The sequence below is a fragment of the Balaenoptera physalus genome (genome assembly GCF_965194825.1).
Source record: "Balaenoptera physalus genome assembly, chromosome: 9".
Lineage (NCBI taxonomy): Eukaryota > Metazoa > Chordata > Mammalia > Artiodactyla > Balaenopteridae > Balaenoptera > Balaenoptera physalus.
This window is the reverse complement of record NC_138888.1, coordinates 6,733,590-6,749,086: the sequence shown is the minus strand read 5'-3', so window position 1 is coordinate 6,749,086 and position 15,497 is coordinate 6,733,590. Positions and strand designations below refer to the sequence as shown.

The 15,497-nt window shown below is 38.6% G+C and overlaps 1 protein-coding gene and 1 long non-coding RNA gene across 17 annotated transcripts in view; one reads left to right on the top strand and one right to left on the bottom strand.

The window, feature by feature from the left end:
• The window catches only part of PRKN (parkin RBR E3 ubiquitin protein ligase), a 1,297,158-nt gene that overhangs the window by 419,966 nt on the left and 861,695 nt on the right, over positions 1–15,497 (bottom strand). For 15 of the 16 annotated variants that reach the window (XM_082475577.1, XM_082475586.1, XM_082475576.1 and 12 more), the window contains one exon: positions 4,196–4,332. The exons of the other annotated variant lie outside the window; for it this stretch is intronic. In XM_082475577.1, the coding sequence (XP_082331703.1) occupies positions 4,196–4,332 (137 nt within the window). The remainder of the gene's footprint in view (positions 1–4,195; positions 4,333–15,497) is intronic. 16 annotated transcript variants of the gene reach the window in all.
• LOC309667324 overlaps positions 1–15,497 on the top strand; it is a 448,292-nt gene that overhangs the window by 303,124 nt on the left and 129,671 nt on the right. The gene's annotated exons all lie outside the window — the stretch shown is intronic.

Sequence of the window (15,497 nt, the reverse complement as noted above, 5' to 3'; positions counted from 1 at the left end):
CAGCTCTTTTTCTGGTCCTTGTCCGTGTACAAGTCACTCCTTATAATGAAGCTACTTGATGGAGTGTTGTTCCAATCGCAGGCGGCGGGGTGGGGAGGAGAGCTAAAAATACATTCAAGAAATTTCCCATCCATCCTCCTCTGCGCAGCGTGACAGAGGGCTGCGCGCCTGCAGGCCTGTCTGCTCCCTTGTGGGTGCACAGCCAGACCACAGCCCCCTCTGCCGGTCCCCCTGCCCACACCCCGTGCGGTTGGGAGGGGCTGCGGGGATGAGTTCCGGAATACGGAACGTGGGAAGAAGTGATGCGCTCCGTTTCCAGGCTTGGTCTCAACCCGCCCGCCCCTCCATGATGCCCCTGCTCTGGCTTCCTGGTCTGGTCAGCCTGGGTGAAGAGGACCCAGTGGGGACTCCGAGGTCACTGAGGGTGGCAAAACCACTAGGTAACAGAAGGCTGAGTCTGAGTCCCTGAATGATGGGGTGGCGCAGAGGCCGCAGAGCCAAGGCGCATTGGAGCCTGGATGGGTGAAAATCACCCTTGCTTCTGTGATTTCAGTGTTGTCTTTGCTAGAGAAGTTAGATTACTATCCTGATTTTACACTGCCTCATACATCCAAACCACAGCAAAACTACCAAAATTGCTAAACCACCCCCAAAATAAGATAAAAAGTTTAGCATTACCCTCAGAAAATTAGGAAGTTTGATTTCATTTCAAATAATTTTGAGGTAGAAAGAACATTGACTTTGAACTGGAAGCCCTTCAGCTGCTTGAATCCTGCTGCTGCCATTTTCATGGTGACTGTCACAATTTTTCAAGATCTAGGAGGTGAGAAGAGAATAGGCTGTATATTTCAGAGACAGAGACACATAGAGAATGTGTGTATGGACAGGCTTCTAAGCAGCTTGCTACTATTTTAAAGCTAATAATATGAATTGCCAAATTGCTTTCCAGAAATATTTAAATTTATATTTTTACCTCTTTTGAATATATGTCTATCACATTATATTTTATGCTTTAAAATTAGCTATTCTTTAGTAACTAATTACACTGAGCTTTCAATAAGTGTACTGGGCATTTGCACATCTTCTTTGGTGATCTATTTTTTAATATATTTCCTACTTTTCAGTGTGGTTTTAGGAATTATATGGACTTGGATTATTTGTGTGTATTTGGGAAAGCATTGTTCTAAAGCCAAAATGATCATTTATGTTGGGTTTTATGCTTAGCTCTCTGAAAAGCTGACGAGAAACCAGCCTTCTTGACTCTCCAGGCATCAAGAATATCTCTGTTTCTCCAAAGGGCCAGAACTATCTGCCTCGTGGTTAATATTGCCAACTAAGACACTTGGGACACTACTGGACTGTAGTTGGTGAGTGGACTTATTCCATAGAAAGGAAATGGTTTTCTATGTTATATGAAAATAGGAATTACATGAAAAGTGACCTGGGAGGAGAAGTGTTAAAAAAAAGTGAAGCACTGAAGGCGGGGGTGCACTTGGATGGCACCAGTGGCGATGCCAATGGCATATTATAGGGAAGGTGGGAACTATTCCCGCGGACACCCCATTGCTATAGGAAATCTGTGTTACCAGGACTCTTAATGGACTAAACACATTTTGCATAGTCTTCATCATATAAATTTTATTTTTATTTTAGCTACACTCTAAAGTAAATCTACCTAAATTCCTGAGGCTCCACTGAGGTGGGTGAGTGACACTCAGTGTTAAGAGAAGATACACAAAATGCTTTGGCATTTCAAATTAATCCCTAGCATAGGATGTGATAACAGTAGGTAGAGCAAAAAGACAGCCAATGTTTCAAAATAATTATGAAGTTTTTCCCAAAGCCCTTAACTTCATGCAAGAGTTTGTTAGAGGCTCTGGAAATAGGCCATTTTGGCTGTGTTTGCCCATCTTTTTTTCAAATCCATCAACGTTTATTGAAAAACCTATGCTGGTTAGCAAGTCAAATCACTCGTGGACAAAATAGATAAGGGGAGAGGGAGTATTTTCGTGCTTGCTGATGCTACAGTCTCCCATGGAAAATACCTGTTGCCTGTAGAATGTTCACCCCGGAAGTAGTGCTCAAACTTTCAAACCTGGGGCCTTTAACAAATACTGAGGGCCGCCCCCAGAGGCATGGCCTAGGCATTGGGACTTTTAAAAACTGCCATGTTATTGAAATGTGCATTGCGGTTGAGAACCCTGGCCAGAGAGAAGTGGGATGGGAGGGTGGGGGGAACACAGAGCTCTGGAGCAACCACACCTGGGTTGAAGTCTCAGCTCTACCCTTCCTGACTCTGTGATGCTGGGTACTCAGTCCTACTGAGCCTTTACTTCTTCCTCTGAAAAATACGAATAATTCCTACTTTTGAAGTTTGCTGCTGGTTTAAATATGGAAAAAGTGCCCCAAAATTAGAGATACTCTTCCCTTGACCTTCCTTTCCATATAACTTTTAGAGGTATAGTACTTTTTTGTTTATAGGCTAATCTACTCATATAGTGATTAAGAGTCCAAGTTCTAGAGCCACCACTAGCTGGCTCTGAATACCAGCTCTGTTACTTACCAGCTGTAATACCATGTGCAGTTTAATTAAATTCTGTGAGCCTCAAACACTTCATCCATAAAATGGGAAGAATGACAACATCCATTCCAATAGGGCTTTGTGGGGATTAAATGGATGTACATATGTAAGCATACCAGTGGTACCTTATATACAGTAAGTACTCAGTAACGGCTCTAATCATTGCTTATTTTTTACTCTCAGGGAAATAAAATTCAGCATCCCACTCTTACAAAGCATAACAAAATTTCTGGTCAAATGAGGAGCTCACACAAAGGAAGCAGAGTTTGTATTTGAAAGGTGTTTTGAACCAGTTTTAATTGTTCATCATAAAAATTATGCGAATGGAAAAAGTTGGTTCACTGTTGACTAGTCACACCTTGAAGAATACATATGTCTAAAATTGAGCTTTGAAGGCATTTAGCTTAAGGTGGTTGAGAAAGGTTTGAAAGACTAGGTTTGGAAAAAAGAACATCTTATTACATATGTTTTGGGGGTAAGAGGTATCAGACTTTTATACAGAAATGGTGAACTTATATGGACACTGTTAGCAAGACATTTAGCATGTGAGTCATACAGCAATAGAAACAATGCTTTATACCGCTCTTTTGTGGCTTCTGTGGGGCCAGTGTTATTGGAAAAATAGTTCGCTAATTCTACACACAGCCTCTATTTTTTGATATACAGTTAATAGTCCCAGAAGACTGATCTCAGTTTTTTTTCTCATAACGTCACTATTCAAACACTAATGAAGGGTTTGTTTCCCAGGCTCTGGAGATATTAAATAATGAATTTTGGGGAAAGGGCTGTTTTGTATGGATCTGGGGAAGTGTGAGGGTTAAACAGCTGCATTTACCACCAAGTGAGGAAGAACAATCTCGAACAGGGCTGCGCAAGAGATAGATACCTACTTTACAACGTACCCATGCCACCCTAGCAGAATAACTCATTCTAGTTTGTGAGCATCAGAATATCCTTTGGCCTATGCCAAAGTAGAAATACAACCACCAAGGACATTCAAATCTTATTTACCAGTGAGTCTCCAATTTACAGCTTCATGCAAACCCCACGGTCAGAAAAGTGAACGAGTGGATTCAAGCCGTGGGTTCCATTGCAAGAGTATCCATCACTTGTGGTTAGATATGGACTTTGTCATTAAAAGGAAGTGATAAATTGGGAGTGTGGGATTGACATTTACACACCGCTATATTTAAAACAGATAACCAACAAGCACCTACTCTGCTAAGGGAACAAGCACACGGACCTACAAGCACAGGGAACTCTGCTCAATATTCTGTAATAACCTAAATGTGAAAAGAATTTGAAAAAGAATAGATACATGTATATATAACTGAATCACTGTGGTGTACACCTGAAACTAACACATTTTTAATCAACTATACTCCAATATAAAATAAAAATTAAAAAAGGAAGTGATGGTTCTAGAAATAAATGCCCCTTGCTTGCATAAACTAATCTTGCTTTAATTTTCTTGCCTAGCAATGTTCAAACAGATATCTGAATTTTCAGCCCCTCAGTAGGGATTGGGTACATCTAAGATAGTTTTATTTCAGTAATTTTCCTCTTTCTGTTCTTAATCAGAATTAGAAATGGAAGGAAAAGTGCTAGACTTACCCACACAAGGCAGAGAGTAACCAAGCTGAGGGTCGTGGACAAACTGCCGATCATTGAGTCTCGTCACACAGTACAGGTGGAAACAGTCTAGGCAAATCACGTGGCGGTAGTTGCACTGGAAAACCAGGACGGGGCTTCTGGTGGAGGTAAAGAAAGACATTTCCTGTAGTCCTTCTAAGGCTGGCAGGCAACGTGTGGTTTAGAACACTTTCTGTAATCTCGTAGGGTTGATTAGGGCATGCTCTATGTAAAGACCTGTGCTGCTAATCATTGAGCTCATATATATCAATGCTACATCTTAAAAATTGGAAACACCTTGTGAGCTATAAAGAAGATTGATTTTCTTAATTTTATATTTTTTACGTGACCATATTTACCAATCAGCTATTTAAACCCAAGCTCAGATACAAGCTCTTCCTAGAAGCCTTCCTTGACTTATAATTCCCAGTTAACCTACTCGTCATTCCATCCACTTATATATATTTCGATTGATCCATTATTACATTGTAGTATTGATATGTTTCTCTTCTCTTGTAGACTGTGATCTCCTTGAAAATAGAACTGTCTTCTTTACATTGATATTCTCATAGCACCAGGCATTGTAAGTTTTTAAATAAATGTTCCTTGAATTTAGTTATAATAATATATAGGATCTGAACTTCCCCAAAGTCGAAAGAAAAATTACTACTGCATCAAAGTAAATGTGTTAAACAGTCATTCACATTTCATTGGCAAATGGAAAAGTAGAATTTAGAAATAAAAGATTATCTAGCAGAGATCCTTCTACTACAAGATTTTGTCTATTGTGCTACCCCCATTCACCCAAATATTCAATTTCTTAAATTAAAGTTAGGGGATCACTAACAAATCAATATACACAAGTCCTAAAAATTCTGAACTTCCTTAAAACACTTTGTAGAAAAAAATATCTCCTGAATAACCACGTTTTTGCTAGTAAATGAACCACATGATTTTATGACAAAAAGGAGACAAAATGAATATATTAACTTGAGATCAGCCCTAAGGCAATTTTAATAGTAAGAAAGTCATTGGATTTTATTTAGATAAACCTATTTTCTATGTAATGATAACAAGATACAAAGTATTTGTCATTTCATACCCAATTCTTAACAGATATAAGAGCTCTTCAAAAGCCCTTTCCCTAAAAAAAACTGATATTAACATTAATATTAGTAGAAGATAACTCCTTAACAATTACAAGATTTTCAAAATTCTGTTTTCCCACTTATTTCAAAACAATATATAACACAAAATAAAATGGAAAAAAAAAGTTGGTATTTTAATGACTTGGATCTACAGGATGATAGTCAATTTCATCTAAGCATCCCTGAGGTTTTTATGTGTTTTCATTTCCCATCTCTGAACCTATTGATGTCCCTTCAGGGCCATTTCCATTCCCAGGGCCTTTTTCAATTAGGTGTTGACTGTGTTCTGAACTTTCAGCCTCTTCCCTTCTAACAACTTCCCCCTTGAAGATGATGAAATATAACGCGTCCCTATATCTAACAGGAGAGTCAGGCACACACGCACACGAGCGCATACACACCTCATTCCCTCTGTGTGACCCTACAGAGTTGCTATATTTTGCCTCCTTTCAGAGCTAAGTTCTATGAAAAATGTTCTTCATTCTGATTTTAGCAACATGGTCGACTCAACCTTTATGGACTCTTGATCTGTTACCAATACACAGAAACACTGGAGAAACTATGAGAACATTTATAAAAATGTTCCTATATATAACAAGGTTAAAAAGAAAGCTTGGCAATTACCCTGTAGAAAATATAAAAAGAAAACTTATATAAAAGCCAAAGCAGTCAGTATGGACTGTGGACTCTGCCACAGTGTCCCAGAGAGATGTTAAGATGCATGGCATGTAGCCATTGATCTAGCAAATGTGTTCTTTTCCATCCCTATTAATAGAAGGAAGAATAGAAAGAGTTCTCTGTCATGTATGGACAACAGTACACATTTATAGTTTTGCCCTTCAGTTAAAATATGGTCAAAAAGAACTTAATACTATCTAGACAATTCAAAGAACGTCAATTGCTCTGGTTTATTGATTACATCCTGCTATTTGGAACAGATTAGCAAGAAATGGTAAATATATTGGAGGCCATGGTGTGAGATAAACTCTATGCAGATTCAGAGGTCACCTACATTAGAGAAGGTTTTTAGAGGTCTAATATTTGGGGCATGGAGGGACACACCTAACAAAATAAAGGACACAGTAGTCACCTTGCCCCTTCCCTACTAAGAATGAAGTACAGGTAATCACAGGCTCCCTAGGACCAGAGGTTGTGGTTCCCACAGAGTGAAGCACATGCTCCTGGGGACACAGGAAACATCCCGTGGAAAATTAAGCTCCAGTGGTACCGCTTCCCTTCAGCCTCCTTAAACTGGAATACAGGCAGGAAGGAACATTGACCATACTGGCAGGGGTAATTGATCCTAATCATCAGGAAGAGCAAGAGCTGCTGTCACACATGGGGGCGGGGAAAATTCACATGGCATCTAGGTGGTTCCATGGGACATCTCCTGATACTCTCCTATGCAATTTTAATGGCAAATGGACAAGGGCAGCAGTTATGGCTTAAGAAATGCATGGTGACCAGGATTTGAGACCCTTTAGGATATATATTATATATATACATATGTGCATACATATGTGTGCATATATGTGCGTATATGTATGTACATATGCACGTATGTATATATGCATGCATATACATATTTTTATATGTAGATATATAGAGATAGAACAGATATATGTATATGTTGATAGATAATAGATAATGATAGAGATAGAGGTAGTATATGCACATATTTCAGATAGAATTATCAGTCAGTTGGATTTCTTGATATAGTTATGAGGTAAGACTGCTCATCTCTTAAGAATATTCTTAGTATTTATGAAAAAGTTAGGTAAGTGATAAACATGACACCCATAAAAGTTTATTAGATTAATCATCTGAGAAAATGAAATGAGTAAAAATCATATCATGGCTAGAGGGACTACATGATTAATTTCTCAAGAGCTAGATGAAACAGGAAAGGGGGCAATACTGGTATTTATGAGCACCTACTTTGGGTTAGGGACTTTGCTAGGAACTTCACACATGTTTTTTTCCATTTCACTCCCCTAAAGTCAACTCCCCTGACTCTACTATTCATCTTGTTCCCTTCTCCACCTCCACCCTCTCTGTGGGCATGGTCCTTACCTATCCTAGCATACTTCTAGCTCCTTTACTGCTAGACCCATGGTCCTTATCATGCATTCCTATAGTGCAATATATTCAGATATATTTATATTGAAATCAAAACTCCAAATTTCAAGGTCCAGTTCAAGTGTGAAGACCTCCAAGGGACTTTCTCTGGAGCCCCATTCTTTATTAATTCTTCCCTTTCTCTTTACCTTTTATCCGTAAGGTCTATTCTCAATGTGTTTCAGATATTACCTCTTCACTTCTATTCAAGGTGAATACTGTCAACATTAAATGAAAAGTCATGAAACAACAGAGGCCATTCTTGTTTAACCCTTTCATGACCCAAGCATCACCATATACAGCATTGAGCCCATGGCAGTTACATTATCAATAGTTACTGATTGTACCAGTGGATAAATGAATGGAATGTTTTTACTTTATAATTTCTCTGCTCCCCATTTGTACATTTTTCACTCAATTAATTATTGAGCATCTACTTGGCTAAAGAAGGCACTTAATAAATATGTGTGGAATATGGCACTGAGTGAATGAGTAAACACTTTATAGTCAGAATTGGTTTAAGCATTGGGAAACACACACACATACACAATCCGAAGGCATAGTTGGGTGACACAAAATGCATGTGGAACAAGTATTACAAGGAAACATATGCAGTCACCAAACTCTGTTGCCACAGAAGCAAGGAGAGGAGGGAAGTAAGACTCAGGATGGTACCATTAGGGAACCTGAGCTGAATTTAAAAGGATGGGAAAACTGACACTGGGCCACTGGAGAGAAACATGGCTTCTGGGCAAGGGAGGAAACCCAGACATAGAAAAGAATTCTTGGAACAAAAATGTAACAAGTTGGGCTGATTGAGAGGATGTATCAGGAAAAGAGTGAGAGGAGAGATGACAAAGTTGGACACAGAGCAGATTCTGGGCAGGGACAGTGGCATAGGGATTCTAGAAGACAAACCTAGTAGATAACCTCTAGATAGTGAAATTTGCTGAAGACATCTAAGCATGGGAAGGGAGTGATTTTTTAGTAAGTTTAATTCCAAGGAAAGCTTGGAGGGAAAGAAATTAGAAGTTGTGAAAAGTCTTTGGAGGTCATTTTAATAATTCAGACATGAGTTACTTAGGAATTAGACCATGGTGTGCTGGTAGTTCTAGGAATGGAAATAAGAAGATTGATAAGAGTGACATTTCTGAGGAGGACCTGCCAGGACCTGCCATCTCGTGGGTCTTTTTTTCCTTCTGACATTCCTCTGTGCCCTTTGCTCCGATTATACATAAATGTTAATTGACCATTCTAGAAAATGATTTTACCCCAGTGAGCCAGGTTATACAGCAGTTAATCAAAGGTTAAATAAAGTTCTCAGTCATATGTAAAAGGAATTATAAATGCTGTACTTGACATTACTTTAGAGTTATTTGTAAGCAATGATTTCCCTGCTTTTATTAAAGGAGTGATCCAAAGACCCTTTATTCACAGAGTATTAGGCATAATTGAAGGAGTCTTAGTAAAATATATGGTGAGCCATTCACATACATGACACAAAGTAGAATATTGTTCTGCAGTAGTTCAAACATTTAAACTCTTGTAAAATTAGTTCTCTAGCAACCTACAAAATAGTATCAATTTTTTCATATTTGTCTGATAAAATGTGCAGTTTGCTCTCTACCTCATTTGTTCTCTCTCTCTCTCTCTCTCTCTCTCACACACACACACACACACACACACACACACACACAATTTGCTCTCCTTTACATGCCCTCTCTCTGCCAAAGTCTATCTATTTCTCTGTCTCTGTCTGATTCTTTCCCACACGTACATTTTCATTTATACCCATTAAGAGAGGGGCTGTGGTTCCAAATTCTCACCTGAATGTGACACATACTGAACACAATGTGCCAAAAATTTCAAGATATGTAAAGCTAAGGAAGCAAGTCTAAACTCTAAAGAAAATAAAAACTAATAGCATGGGTAGGAAAGGGACACACATAATTGTAATACAGAGCAGGATATTTTAAGTTATGTTAGAGATGTAGGAAATGGTAAGCAGCCTCCAAGATGCTCCCCAATGATCCCCACCCTCTGGTATTCATGCTTTTGTGTAGTTTCCTTCCACATTATGTGAGGTGATCTGCTTAATCTGTGGGGAAAATGCAGAAGTACCAATATGCGACTTCCAGGACTAGACCAGAAAAGACACTACAGCTTCTGTCTGTGCTCTTTCCTGGGTTACCTGCTCTGAAGAAAGTGAACAGCCACATTGTGAGGACACTCAAGCAGTCTATGGAGAAGTCCACAGGGCAAGGAACTGAGGCCTCTTGACAACAACCAGCACTGACATGGCAGCCACCTAAGATAATCATCTCTGAGGCAGATCCTCCAGCCCAAGACAAGCCCTCAGGTGACTACAGACCTGGCTGAATCTTGACTATAACTTCATGAGATACCATGAGCAAAAACCATGCAGATAAGCTGCTCCCAAATTCCTGGCCCACTGAAATTGTGCAAGATAACACTGTTGTCTTAAGATACTTGGCTTTGGGATATTTTTTTATGCAGTAACATGTAACTGACACAGGCTCAGAGGAGGAAGAGATCATGTTAAGATAGCAGATCAGAAAAGAATTCATAAAAGTGGCATTTGAAGGAGGATCAAGAGTCCAGTGCATGGAGATAGAGAAGACATTCCAGGTCAAGAGAAGACACAAAGTTGCAAAAGTACAGACCATGGAAGAGGGATGCTGAGTTATGTAGTAGAGCTGGTTTCTTCATTTCCCCCAGTGAAAAGCAAAATTAAATATAAATATTATATTTAGGGATAGTAGAATCTGAAATACAATGAAAAGCAATGACAATTAGAATAGAAATGTTAAGTACAAAATCATTGAGGAGATATAAAATACAATTTCCTCACTGGAGGGGGAAAGTTAGCTCTTAAATTTAGCTAACACTTGACCCTTGAAACTTCACATGTTGTTTTTACAGAATTTAGTTTGTGCTGCAGTAACATAGATGTTACGCCCCAGTTAGCAATCTTTCGAAACTCTCTTCAAACTCCCTGTGCATGAACAACTATGACTCCTGGGAATTTAATAAAGCATTTGATTAGATAAAAATAATTAGAGGGAGAGAGCTGCACCATTAAATAACTTGAATTTGTCTTCTTAACAACTGTCACTTTAAATCCCTTTTAGTTTGAGATAGCTTATAAACAATAAGTAAATAAATGACTGAAATCTCAGAAACCAAATGCATTTTCATTTCATCTGTATTTAGCCACATTACCTACTAATTGCCCAAATGCACTACCTACAAAGAAGTATCCAACCAGGCGCCTGCCTGCGGACAAGCCAGAGAGAACATTTTCGCCCACAGATGTCATGTGAGCTCATTATCTGAGTTAGCCAAGTGAGCAGTCCCCCGTCACTGGAGAGGCCCCTGATCCAAGATACTAATTGACAGACCCAACCTTTAGAAATTAAAATAAGCTTCAACAGTTGAATGACCTTCAAAATTCCTTCCAGCAGCCAAGTTAAAATCCTGAAGTAAGTTCGTTTGCCCATTAGTCACCTTGGAATCAGAATCCTATTAAGGCCCTGGCAGATCCCAAACAAGCTCATTAACTGCCTCTTCCAATTTCTCTTTGCCTCCTCTGCTCATGTCCTCATGGCTTTATCTGGTCCGCTTTGCTGCACACACACACACACACACACACACACACGCGCGCACACACACAATCACGAGCTGGCTCCAGCTCTGTAAGCTTAATTGCAGAGGTCCCAGTATTTCAGCGTACACAACACACCCAGGATGAAGACCCTTTATGTTTACACTTTTGAATCACTTTCATTCATCCATCCTGCCAATACTTTAGAACAACCACTACATGCCAGGCACTGTCCTGTTGATGTCACGTAAAAGTGAACAAGGCATGGTCCTTCCCCTCAGGGTCCTATAGGATTGAAGACAAAAAAGTAATTGTCTCAGTGTAGTAAGTGCTACCATAGGGATGAGTTTAGAGACCACCTAACTTGTCGCTGGGGGTCAGTGGAAAGGCTTCCAAGAAGGCTCACGCCTCAGAGCATTCAGTCCCTGTAGAGACAAGACACTGAACAAACTAAATGGCTTCCCTTGTTGACAAAGGCTTTGAATAAAATATATAGAATGATACAGCAAATATGTTATAGCAGTATTATTCTAAAGTAGCTTTCATCATGGCAGGTCTTGGCCAAAATTATGAATTAATTACCCAGTGCCAATGTATTAAGACCCCAGGTTTTCCTTTTGTCTTTCAGAGCCCTCTGTAGGTTAGATTCACCACACAATATGTATCTCCCATATTGTCAATCACAAATCTTTCTGTTTCTCTCAGGTCAGTCTCTTTGCAGTTTCTGGACCACCTTTTTCTTTATGCTCTTATCTCTATGTGTAAGATTCTTCTATTTGTCTTCATTTTCCAAAAAAAAAAATTGTCAGGCTTCCCTCGTGGCGCAGTGGTTAAGAATCCACCTGCCAATGCAGGGGACACGGGTTCGGGTCCTGCTCCGGGAAGATCCCACATGCTGCGGAGCAACTAAGCCCGTGTGCCACAACTACTGAGCCTGCACTCTAGAGCCCTCAAGCCACAACTACTGAGCCCGAATGCCACAACTACTGAAGCCTGCTCGCCTAGAGCCCGTGCTCTGCAACAAGAGAAGCCGCCCAATGAGAAGCCCGCGCACTGCAATGAAGAGTAGCCCCCGCTCGCCGCAACTAGAGAAAAGCCAGCGCGCAGCAACAAAGACTGAACGCAGCCAAACATAAAAAAAAAAAAAAAATTAATTAAAAAAAAAATTGTCAAGGTTCAGCTCCAATCCAACCTCTTTTAGGAAGCTTTTATCAATAAAAGACTCTAGCTAACGTGGATTCTCCCACTCACTTCCTAATTTCCTGTAAGGCTTCTGTTTATAAAGCGTCATTTTGTATTCCATTTAGTATTTTGCTGCATATCATTCCTGTTCTTCTGTATCACTTTTATGAGCCCATGTCAGGTCCCCCAACTCAAGTTCAACACATAGTAATTGGGAAGCTCCTATGTGCTTGTTCTTTTGCTCAACATGGGGTGGGGTAGATATAGTTCTCCTCCTCAAGGAATTCTATTTGCTGGTGAGATAAATAAGTCTGGGGCACTTTGGGAGACTAATGAGAGGCAACTTAATCCAAAGTTGGTCAGGCAGAGAATGTTTCCTAAAAAAGGACAATATAAACTAAGACCTAAGAGGCAAGAATGAGGTAGCCTGACCAAGAAACTAGAGGGCAGTGAGAAAATATGTAAAAAACACTTAAAATGGAATAAAATTAATCAAGGTTAGGGAACCATGTTGTATAATTTCATATCACCCCCTCAGCCTCTATCAAAGTTCTGAATTCCTCCAGAAATTAAAAACGAAACTAAAAAGTAAAGATATTGCTTCTACAAGCCACATAATACAAGTCTATGTTTTAGGTTTATATGCTACCTTAAGTGTAGCTGAGTTAGGTTGTTTTTGAACCATTAACAATAAGCAGGCTATGCAAAATAAAAATATGAAGCCATGGTTACAAGAGGGAATTCATGGATTGTTAATTTCCTCCAGATGATATCAATCTTTGAGAATACTATTTGACTTCAGTATAGCTTGTATATTGTATTTTTAAATATAACTATTGACAGGTTGAACCCAAATATAAACTATTAACTTCTAGAAATTTTAGATTGCAAACACTTCAATATACTAACACGTATTACAATTAAAAAATAAACACCTTTTCTTTCTTTAAAAGTATCAATAAGTTAAATTTTTTAAAAGCAAAGCGGTCAACCCTCTGTTGTAGTAATTCATTGAAATGATTTGATTTCCCAGCAACACTCCAACTTTTCTCATTAAGGTATTTACACTACGAAACAGATGCTGATAAATAATTGTAAATAGCAGGTAAATTATAATAAAATAACTGTTGCATGTAACAAAATGAAATTACAAATTCCAAAGGGTATTGGCCTATGGGATGAAAATGTATCTCATGAAAAATTATCATATTTCTTTCCTATCCCCCAACTAATAGAATTAATTTCAATTCTCAAAATTATATTTATGGGTTAAGTGCTTCTGAGTTATAATCTCAGAGCACACTCTATTCAGACTGTCAGTGTGTGTAGTTAAAGAAAGCTGAAACCAGATTCAACGTAAAATACTTTTGGGGTCACATCGTTTGCATAGAGCTGTCGTGTGGCACAACTATGTAGCCACTGGAGGTGCCATCTGTAACACGTACCAACTCATGCATATATCTTGTTTTTGTATTTTCTTTTGTGAAAAACAGCTAGGAGTAGCTAGGAGCTGCAGTAGCATTCTGCTAAATTGAGAAAGATGTGAGGACAGATCTTATTTAGATAAGAACCCCACTGTGAAATAAATTATTCTAGTGTATCCCCAAATCTCATGACAGGAAATATTAATGTGCTAAGAATCAGTCCAGTGGCTGTGAATATTAGGAGGTATTTAACATAAGAAATTATTACTGACACAGAGTGGTTTAAAAAGATATGTTTTTTTTTTTTTTGCAACTAGTTCACAAAAACCTTCCACAGAGGATTTCTCACTGGTCTTTCATTCATTCCTTTTTTTTTTTTAATTTTTATTTTATATTGGAGCATAGTTGATTAACAATGCTGTGTTAGTTTCAAGTGTACAGCAAAGTGATTCAGTTATACATATACATGTATCTATTCTTTTTCAAATTCTTTTTCCATTTAGGTTATTACAGAATATTGAGCAGAGTTCCCTGTACTATACAGTAGGTACTTGTTGATTATCTATTTTATATATAGCAGCATGTAGATGTTAATCCCAAACTCCCAATTTATCCCTTCCCCCGCACCTTTCCCCTTCGGTAACCATAAGTTTGTTTTCTAAGTCTGTGAGTCTGTTTCTGTTTTGTAAATAAGTTCGTTTGTATCTTTATTTTTTTTTTTTTTTAGATTCTGCATATAAGCGATATCATATGATATTTGCCTTTCTCTGCCTGACTTAGTTCACTTAGTATGATAATCTCCAGGTCCATCTATGTTGCAAATGGCATTATTTCACTCTTTTTAATGGCTGAGTAAAATTCCATTCGTCCTTAAAATGAGTGAATGCATGAATGTTAGTAGAACGCTGGGTCTTTCATTCTTTTTATCAGAGAAACATTATGAACCAGGTCCTCTGAAGTAGAATCGTTTGAAATGAAGAACCCATCTAATAAAAGATTGTAGACATCTTAAAACAGTTCTACCATGAAGGTGTTTAACAATGAGGAGGTACTGTGAAATTTCTGGGTATCATTAGATGGATTCAGCATTAAAATATTAATAATTTAAGAATTTGTGGTGCATAGTAGATAAAATTATTCTCCTGAGTTTTTTTTGTTTTACATGTAGCCAGGAAAGCAGTGTATAGCATGATAAAGTGTTTCCCTAAAAATAATAAAAATCAACATGATATAGCCATACACTTCCAAACGGATTCACATATAAAACCTAGAAAAGGAATCCTGCAAAGGGGCATCCCAAGATATCAGAGGTCGGGGAGGTCGGAGAGAACCCTGAGAGGTTGCGAGTGGCTGCACCACAAGCTGGCCTGTGAACCCAGTTTTGTAAATGGGGATCTGTGAATTGGCAGGTTCGCTCTGGCAATCCCTGAAGACCTTTCGGATACTGAGATGTTAGAATCTTCAGCCTATCTGATCACATTTCTTCCTTCTGGTAAACTTGTGGAACTTAAACCTTACTTGAAATTATGTACAAAAGACACTTAGAATTCCAGCTTTACACCTCGTGAATGAAGGAACACACACATGCTGCTGGCAAGGCTAAAATCTGGGGATTTCTGGGATTCACTTCCTGGAAGATGTGTTGGGAGAAAGGCCCTGAGCCAGAATACTGAAGGAAAATCAGAAAAGGTATCTGGGTATTTTTTTTAAAAAAGCAACAAAATATCTCATATAGCTTTCAACAACTAGCAATTTAATTTTAAAGCGCTTTTTTCCTTCTTTTTTTT